Here is a 9,256-nt window from a genome sequence, read left to right as displayed (position 1 = left end):
CTCTAACAGATGAGCTCAATAAACGGAACACAGGGACTTCCGTGGTGGTACAGTGGATGAGTCTGCCTGCTAAAGCTAATGCAGGGGACACAGGTTCAATCCCTGGTCTGGGAAGAGATACGCGGTGGAGCAATTAAGCCCATGCGCCACAACTACTAAGCCCACTGTCTAGCCCAGGAGCTGCAGAACCTGTGCTCTGCAACAAAAGCCCACACAATGAGAAGCCCATGTTCTCCATAACTAGAGCATTGCTGCCCACTCGTAGAAATGAAGACCCAGTGCAACCAACAAATTATTTAAAAAAAAATAGGGAACATGGAAGAAGGTTCAGCCAGGAGGCATAGCATGGAACCAAACTGCCTGGTCTTTCTAAGGCTCAGAACTTCATTTTGCCTTAGTTAACTACCCACTCAGAACAGGCTAGCTATGCTGCTGTAATGAACAACCCTAAAACCACATATGATTTAGAATGTGGACGTTTTTAATCAGAGACGTTTTTAATCTCACACATGTCCAACTTGGGGCCAAATAGTTTCTATTCCACATTATCTGAGTGACGGAGGTTGGTGGAGTTTCAACCATGTCTGGAATGTAACCCATCTATGGAAGGGGAAAGGAATGTGAAAAATTGCTGTTAAAAATTTCTCACATTTTTCTTTGTCAAAGCATCACATAGGCATGTCTATCTTTAGGGATGGAGAAGTGCAATCCTGCCATATGCCAGAAGGAAAATAAAAAATGATTTTTTAATCAATTCTAATGGCTATCAGCAAATGTCCAGGCTCTCTAGGCTTAATACCTATTGTTCAGTCACTAAGTCGTGTCCGACTTGGCAACCCCATGGACTGCAGTGCACCAGGCTCCTCTGTCCTCTAGTGTCTCCCAGAGTTCGCTCAAATTCATGTCCATTGAGTTGCTGATGCTATCTAACCAGAGTCGGACGCTATCTAAGCAGAGTCCTCTGTTGCCCCCTTTTCCTTTTGCCTTCAATCTTCCCCAGCATCAGAGCCTTTTCCATTGAGTCCGCTCTTCCCATCAGGTGGTCAAAGTATTGGGGCTTCAGCTTCAGCAACAATCCTTCCAATGAATATTCAGGATTGATTTCCTTTAGGATTTGATCTCCTTGCTGTCCAAGGGACTCTCGAGTCTTCTCCAGCACCACAATTTGAAAGCATCAGGTTTTCAGCGCTCAGCCTTCTTTATGGTCCAGCTCTTGTTATCCGCACAACTACTGGAAAACCCAAAACTTTGACTATATGGACCTTTATCAGCAAAGGGATGCTTTTAAATATGCTGTCTAGGTTTGTCATAACTTTCCTGACAAGGAGCAGACATCTTTTAATTTCATGGCTGCAGTCACCATCCACAGTGATTTTGAAGCCCAAGAAAATAAAATCTGCCACTGCTTCCACTTTTTCCTCTTCTATTTGCCATGAAGTAATGGGACCAGATGCCATGATCTTAGTTTTCTGAATGTTGAGTTTTAAGCCAACTTTTTCACTCTCCTCTTTGACCCCCATCGAGAGATTCTTTAGTTCCTCTTCACTTTCTGTCATTATAGTATCATCTGCGTATCTGAGGTTGTTGACATTTCTCCAGGAAATCTTGATTCCAGCTTGTGATTCATCCTAATACCTTTAGGGGCTGGATTTTGTGACAGTCCTGGGTATAACCCCTTGAAAAGGTTTTCCTTCTCTTGTCACCTTCACCCTGGAACCAGCAAACAAACTTGAAGTGTAGGGAAGAACAATTTAATGAGTTCTTGTAAGGCAATTTGCCAGCTTACAAATGTACTACATTTCTTCCTATCTTCCAACTTCACTTTGGCTAATCTAGTCTGGGAGGAGGCATTCATTACCTTTTTGTACGGCATATAGTGCTCAGTAATACAAGAAATTGTGGTGTCACAGAGGAAAAAAAAAAGGTAGAAGCCAACAAGATTTTAGATCTGGATTGTGACTAAGACTATTAAACCTTTCAAATTTACAATTAGATGGCATTCTATACTGCCCCAAATCTCAGCTTAGGACATAAGAAAACAAGCGGTTTCTGGTGGGTAGTTGCTATGAACCGAATTGTGTCCTCCCACCACCACTCCCCCTGCCCAAACTGCAAAACTTTGGGAGATAATGTATGTTTAGATGAAGCTATAAACATGGGACCTTCATGATGGTATCAGTGTCCTTGTAAGGGATACAAAAGAGCTTGCTCTCTCTGCCATGTGAGGGCACAGTAAGAAGGGCACCCTATACAAGCCCCTGGAAAAGAGCTCTCAACTGAAACTGACCATGCTGGCGCCTTGCTCTTCTGCTTCTAACTGGAGAGAACTGTGAGAAAGTAAATTTGTTTTTTAAGCTACCCAGTCTATGGTATTTTGTTACCATAGACTGAGCGGCCCAAGACAGTAGTGGTGTAGAAGTTCATCAGCAACTCAGTAAGCATCAAACATCGTAAGCGAACTCGACTGTTTGTCTCTAGGGTATTTTGTTGTTGTTTTTAAAATACTTTTAAATCTCTTTAATACACCTGGAGTTTATTTTGATAAAAGGTGTAAAGAGATGGTCTGACTTGTCCCCTCGGCCTGCCTCACCCACAAATTAACCAATTATTCTGTTCTGCAACCTTTAGTAAAATTCTTACCTCAACAATTTGTGATCCTGCTGTCCCTAGTTTTTTACACTTTAGACTTAAGTTGGACTAAAACCTTTAAAATGCACTTTTACCTTAAAATTGCATTAAAATTCTGCTGCAGTTCAAATTTAGTATTACATTGTTCTTAACAAAACTATCACTGAAATGGCTTGAGGTTGAACTTCAGCTGGAGAAACTGAAGGTGAGAGAGGGTTAGTTTCCCCTGGATCAGTGGTGTAGCATATGGCCCTAGAATCAAGGAGTGCCAAAGTTGTATCTTTCGGGCTTCCCTGGTGGCTCAGTGGTAGAGAATCTGACTGCCAATGCAGGAGACACGGGTTCGATCCCTGGGTCAAGAAAATCCTGTGGAGAAGGAAATGGCAACCCATTCTAGTATTCTTGCCTGGGAACTTCCAGCAACAGAGGAGCCTGACTGGGCTTTAGCCCATGGGGTTGCAAAAGAGTCGGTCAGGATTTAGCAAATGAACAACAACATTTTATCTCGAGTCAGATTCTGTAAGGTGAATCTGGATTCCTCCTAGTTTAAGTGCCCTTGGACAATTTATGCAACCTTTCAGAGCTTCAGTTTCCTCTTCTCTAAAATGGGTACAATCACAGTATTTATCTTACAGGTTTAGAATGAAATGAAAATAAGTCCATAAAACTTTTAGCGTGTTGCTTGACACAAAGGGCGCAGTTATTATTGTCCAACCTCTCAGAGCTCGTCAGTAACAGAAGCCAGACTAAAGATCTGGTGTTCTAATTCCTTGCCTGCGTGCGCGCTAAGTCGCTTCAGTCGTGTCCGTCTCTTTGCGTCGGGTCCTCTGTCCATGGGATTCTGCAGGCGAGAATACTGGAGCGGGTTGACATTTCTTTCTCCAGTTCTAATTCTTCGCCTAGTGTTTTTCCCCCACCTTGTCGCAGGGAACCTATCGCGGTTCCACGCCTACTAGAATAGCATAATCGTGACCGACAGGTGCAGGACCTCAGAGCCCAAAGACTGGCCGCCAGAACTGCGCCTGCGTGAGCGTCTCCCCGCCCCCTACGCGCCTCGCGACGTGACGCAACGCGCCTGCGCCCTGGGCCCTACTTGACCTCTAGGACTTACCCAGGAGGCAACGCTTCTGTGTCAGGTCAACATGGCGGGCCGGCCAGCTGGTAAGTGAGGGGCGGCCTGCCTGGCGGGCATCGCCGCGCTGAACCTTTTATACTCGGCAGCAACTTGCTCCTCTCCCTGTGCTGGGTATAAAAGGCCAAGTTTATGGCGGGAGGGAAGGAGGCGGCTCCAGCCCACCTCAGAGACGCCTTGGGCCCACTCCCTTTCAGTGTCCAGAGCCGGCTGTTGGTGAAGGTGCTCGCGGTGGCCCCCATAACCCTCGCGCTCCGGATGCTCGAGCCCTGAGCCCTTCTCCTCTCGACCTTAGAAGAAGTTCAAGGGCACCAGGAGATAATTAGTGGCTCTCAACCCAAGTGAACCGAGCATTTACTGTGAGCCAGGCGCTGTCGTTTGCATTAGCTAGGTCCGTTCTGTCAGCGCGAGGAGGACAGTGTCAGTTTTCCTTGTAGGCTGGTAAAATAACTGAGGCGAAGTAGCCGGAGGAATCGGGATTGGAAGCCTCGCTGCACTCTCTCGCGCTTCTCAAGCAGGGAATTTAGAGGCAGCTGAGTGAGTGAGGGTTACGGCGAAGCTTCAGTTTAATAACCTTGTCTTATCTGGAACATCCACTTGGTCTTTGGATTTGGAGACATTTGCATCTATTTTAGGTATTGGAACAGATGTGTTTATTATGGAATAGGACGCAGATATTACTGGAATATTTAAACAACGTGAAAAAATACAGTCCCCTCCCCGCTCCTTCCCCCCACCCCCTTTTTGTCAGTCCCTAACCCGCCTGCCAGTGCAGGAGACGCGGGTTGGAACCCCAGGTGGGGAAGATCCTGTGGAGTAGGAAATGGCAACCCGCTCCAGTATTGCCTGAAAAATTCCATAGACAGTGGAGGCTGGTGGGCTACAGTCCATGGGGTCGCAAAGAGTCGCAGGCGACTGAACACACACACACCTCCTAGCTTTTTAAAAAAATGTTGGTCCCTATTAATGTACCCCCAGCAGTTGTGAAGCTATTAGGAAACACCAGATTGCCAGAAAAATTCGTTAACCTAAATGACCTTGAGCTTTGGGGGAGTGGCGGAGACATTGAAAAATTCATTATTTCCTTAACTAGACTACTGAAGACATTGTGCTTCAGTGCTGTGTTTGGAAACTACACAGACCTGGCCTCAGCTCCATCACTGGCTGCCTCTGATCTTGGATGGGATAATTTATGTAATACTTATTGCTCTTTTGCAAGGACGGGCGGGTTGTAAGTAACTCATGCATGGGAGTAAAACAAATAGAATAGTGCCTGGCACATGGTAAGTGTTCACTGAACATTAAACATTATTACGATCACTGGTAAATATGTTTTCAAGTAATTCTCTCCTACAAGTGTGCCTGTAGATTGTTGACGCTTTGTTGTTACTTCAGAAGCAACGTTATGCACCTGGTGCTTAGTTTCCAAAGAGAGTTACCAAAGCTGTGATGTCTAAGAGGTTGAATCAAAAGAGAGTTGGTTTTCCTTCCTTGGTTAGGGACTATCCCTAAGACAAAACTTTAAAAGGAAATTTAAACTTTCCGTACCTCCTCTTCTGTACCACATCTCTCCTGTAAACATCAGACACTGTCATGTTGCCTTTAGCTCCTGCTGGGTAGCCCATCAAGCTCAGTTCTGTTCCGGAAAGAGTTTTAACATTACCTGTTTCTCCTCATACACTTTGAAATAATTCATTCCCTCCATGGAAAGTTAGCTGCTGGGGAAGAGGGAAATGTGCTTCTTTTACTAGTCCATATGGGATCAAAACCCTCCCAGAAATACATATATTTTTAAAGAGAGTAGCCAAGTGAAATAAAAGTAATGTCAAATAAAAGTTTTGGAAGATGGGGGTCATTTAGATCTGCTAGTGTATCCTGAAATCTCATCTTTTCATACAACTCCAACTCCCTTGAAAAGTTTAGAGTTATTTCCTGGAATCTATTTCTGAAATTGCAAATGATGGAGAAGTTCCCAGTTTCTTTTCCGTCCCCTACTCCTTTAATTCTAACGGCAGCAAGGGGACATAAAGGAATGGGATGCTTGACTTTGAAAAGCTGGAGTGGCAGTACAGTTGGCCCTTCATATCCGCTGGTTCCACACTGGAGGATTCAGCCAACCTCCTGATGGAAAATATTTTGAAAAAAAATTTTCACAAAGTTCAAAAAAACAAAACTTGAACTTGCTGCTCTCAGCCATCTGTTTGCTGCTGCTGCTGCTAAGTTGCCTCAGTCGTGTCCGACTCTGCGACCCCAGAGACGGCAGCCCAACAGGCTCCCCCGTCCCTGGGATTCTCCAGGCAAGAACACTGGAGTGGGTTGCCATTTCCCTCTCCAATGCATGAAAGTGAAAAGTAAAAGTCAAGTCACTCAGTCGAGTCCAACTCTTAGCGACCCCATGGACTGCAGCCTACCAGGCTCCTCCGTCCATGGGGTTTTCCAGGCAAGAGTACTGGAGTGGGGTGCCATTGCCTTCTCCGGCCATCGATTTACAAGTATTTACATCGCTCTTACATTGTTTTAAGGTGGTAGTAAAGAATCCCTCAGGAGACTCAAGAGAGGCAGGTTTGATCCCTAGGTTGGGAATTTTGCCTGGAGGAGGAAATGGCAACTCACTCCAGTATTCTTTCCTGGAAAATCTGAAGGACAGAGGAGCCTGGCGGGCTACAATCCATATAGGGTTGCAAAGAGTCATATGTGACTGAGCGACTAAGCACAGCCCAGAAAAGATTTAAAGTAGGAAGACGTGCTTGGATTATATGCAAACACTGTATCATTTTATATAGGGGACTTGAGCTTCTTGGAGTTTGATATATGAGGGGGGTCCTGAAATCAGTCTCTTGCAGATAATGAGGGACTGTAATCATACCTATAGGTCTTTCAGGTGTTTGAGTTTATCCTTTTTCCTTACTGTCCAATTTTTACCTGCAATCACTTTTGCTGATAGACCAAGTAAGCAGTTTTTACGTACAATATATAGAGTATATGCTTTTAGAAGAAATTCCTTCCTGTGTTTGCATTCTCTTAAGTGGGATTATTAGCAGTTAATAGTGTGACAATATCAGTTTCAGCATCAAGCAGGTGGCTGGAAGGTATTCGAAAATGGTATTACAATGCTGCCGGGTTCAATAAACTGGGTGAGTATTTGTGCTTTTTTATTTTGTTTTCTTCTTTTTCTGAGTATAGTGCTTTTGTAGGAGTTATTATGGATCCTCAGAATACATGAACTCTTTGTACCTGTGGACCTTAAATTTTAAAATTAAGTCACATTTTATTATTAAATCCATTTCCTTTTTATTATTGAGAAGAGAGGGATGGAATTGTCCCAAATGTATGAGGTGGACATGATTTATGTTCTTGAAATATGAGAGTAGAACATTTTCCTTATTATATGTTCCCTCTCTCAGCTCCTCTCCTTAGCATTTTAAAATTTAAGTTATGTGGACTTTGAAAGTAGAGATTTTTCAAATGTGAAAATTGTCTGCTGTCTTTACAGTTAGTTGATTTCTGAACTTTTTTTTGGAACTTTATACTTTGTAGTGAACTTCGTCTTTTGTAACTGAAGCCTGATGGAAGCATCGTTAAATGTTAATGGTTCCTTAGTACACTGTCATTTTAAGGTTCTTTAATTCCTCGAGCTCAGAATTACAAACTATAATAAGGTAGAGATGTGGTTTATTGATATGTGTTTAAAAACACAGTAGACATTTTAAATGTTTTTAAAATTACTATAGATAAAATGTGAACTTTGTGGAAATATATTTTAAAAGACTCATTGTTTCCACAATACCATTTAAGAAATAATCCATTAAATAACCCATTATTGTATGTGAAATGGCATTGAGTTTCCATCATAACTATTTCTGGATATATCACCCAAGTTAATGACTTAAGTTATAAGTCAAAATTTTACTTATTTTTTAAAAAGTTATTTTCAAGATGCATATTCATTCTAACTCTTGTTTTTTACCATAGGCTTAATGCGAGATGACACAATATATGAGAATGACGATGTAAAAGAAGCCATAAGAAGGCTTCCTGAGAACCTTTATAATGACAGAGTGTTTCGCATTAAGAGAGCACTGGACCTCAGCATGAGGCAGCAAATCCTGCCTAAAGAGCAGTGGACAAAATATGAGGAGGTAGGACAATTTTTGTGTATTTGATAATGTTGGCCATTAAGGGCTGAATATTAGAAACAAAGAAGACATTGATTTGTATAGTGCTTTAGAGTTCTTAAAGTTGTGTCAGATCAATATCCTTATGATAGTCTCGTGAGGTTAGAGCAAATGTTAGCTCTGTTTTAGAGAGAAACACATTGAGATCTAGCGATGAAGTGACTTTCCAGATCACTAAACACATCCCTGAGATAGAGATCCAGGAGTAGAATCCAGGTCTTCACCTTCCCAGGCCAGGTTCTCCCTCTGCACTCTCCTCGAATGAAGAAAGGGTGGTGTTTATGTGATCGGCCCCTTTAGTGGCTTTCTGGCTCCTAGAAAGGCTGAAGCAATCCCTCACCCCTTGGACTGCATTGAAACTAGGCCAAACCTTGTAGACTCTCATTTCTTTCTCTTTGACAGACCCTCTGATAACCTATCAGAACAGCTTATTACAATATTTTTGTGGCATTTTACATAAGTGAAAGGCAGACAGTTTTCAGTCTGCTTGAGAATATATTTTCTTAAGTTGGAAATAAGTTTTGTAGATTTCTTTTTTTGTTTAATACCTGTTGAATATTTGGGATATATCAATATATGATGATGGCATGTACTATTTTTCTTTTGTTCATTTTTTAGGATAAATTCTACCTTGAACCGTATCTGAAAGAGGTTATTCGGGAAAGAAAAGAGAGAGAAGAATGGGCAAAGAAATAATTCAGTAATCTAAATCTGTGGATACGGCTGTTCTCAAGTATTTTTATGAAGTTGGTTAAACCTGAAGTGTACAATGTAGAACTATTTGGGCTGTAAATGTATTACTTTAAATAAATATTATAACTATTGTTGGAGATTTGGAGTTCTAAACCTTATTCTGAATAACTACTGAATTTATGTTGCTACTGTAGATTAGCAAGATATCTCGAAGCCCCAGCAGGGCCTTCCTTGCAAGGATGGAATGGGGCAAGAAACAAACACCAGGGACTTTGTTTTATCTGAAGTAAATAGAACGGGGCTTCCCACGTGGCGCTAGTCGCAAAGAATCCTCTTGCCAGTGCAGGAGACATAAGAGATGCAAGTTCAATCGCTGGGTTGGGAAGGTCCCCTGGAGAAGGAAATGGCAACCCACTCCATCCAGTATTCTTGCCTGGAGAATCCCCATGGACAGAGGATCCTGGCGGGCTACAGTCCATAAGATCACAGAGTCAGACACGACTGAAGCGATTTAGCATAACATACATAAACAGCGCAGCAGACTGGCTCTCACACTTTGAAAGTTACTGAATGAAAGGAGAGAGGATTCACCCCCTAGTTTGCCAGGATTGGGAAAGAGCCATTATCA

At 42.7% G+C, this 9,256-nt stretch overlaps 1 protein-coding gene across 3 annotated transcripts; it reads left to right on the top strand.

The window, feature by feature from the left end:
• The first annotated feature begins 3,700 nt into the window (after positions 1-3,700).
• LOC102414919 (cytochrome b-c1 complex subunit 7) lies at positions 3,701-8,765 on the top strand. Of its 3 annotated transcripts, none has more exons than XM_006061118.3 (4): positions 3,701-3,789; positions 6,823-6,894; positions 7,733-7,899; positions 8,554-8,765. In XM_006061118.3, exons 1-4 carry the CDS (start codon positions 3,771-3,773, stop codon positions 8,629-8,631), a joined length of 336 nt encoding a protein of 111 aa, XP_006061180.1. In that variant the 5' UTR covers positions 3,701-3,770; the 3' UTR covers positions 8,632-8,765. The 3 variants fall into 3 exon arrangements, with proteins under 3 accessions (XP_006061180.1, XP_044784484.1, XP_044784483.1); XM_044928549.1 differs by lacking the exon at positions 3,701-3,789 and adding an exon at positions 4,331-4,395; XM_044928548.1 differs by lacking the exon at positions 3,701-3,789 and adding an exon at positions 4,895-5,043.
• The last annotated feature ends 491 nt before the right edge of the window (positions 8,766-9,256 follow it).

The sequence above is a fragment of the Bubalus bubalis genome, chromosome 15, assembly GCF_019923935.1.
Source record: "Bubalus bubalis isolate 160015118507 breed Murrah chromosome 15, NDDB_SH_1, whole genome shotgun sequence".
NCBI lineage: Eukaryota > Metazoa > Chordata > Mammalia > Artiodactyla > Bovidae > Bubalus > Bubalus bubalis.
This window is presented reverse-complemented; position numbering and strand designations above follow the sequence as displayed.

Coding starts and splice junctions, on each gene's coding strand:
- LOC102414919 (XM_006061118.3), top strand. Junction 6,895..7,732: donor TGCCGGGTTCAATAAACTGG/GTGAGTATTTGT, acceptor TTTTTACCATAG/GCTTAATGCGAGATGACACA. Junction 7,900..8,553: donor AGTGGACAAAATATGAGGAG/GTAGGACAATTT, acceptor TTCATTTTTTAG/GATAAATTCTACCTTGAACC.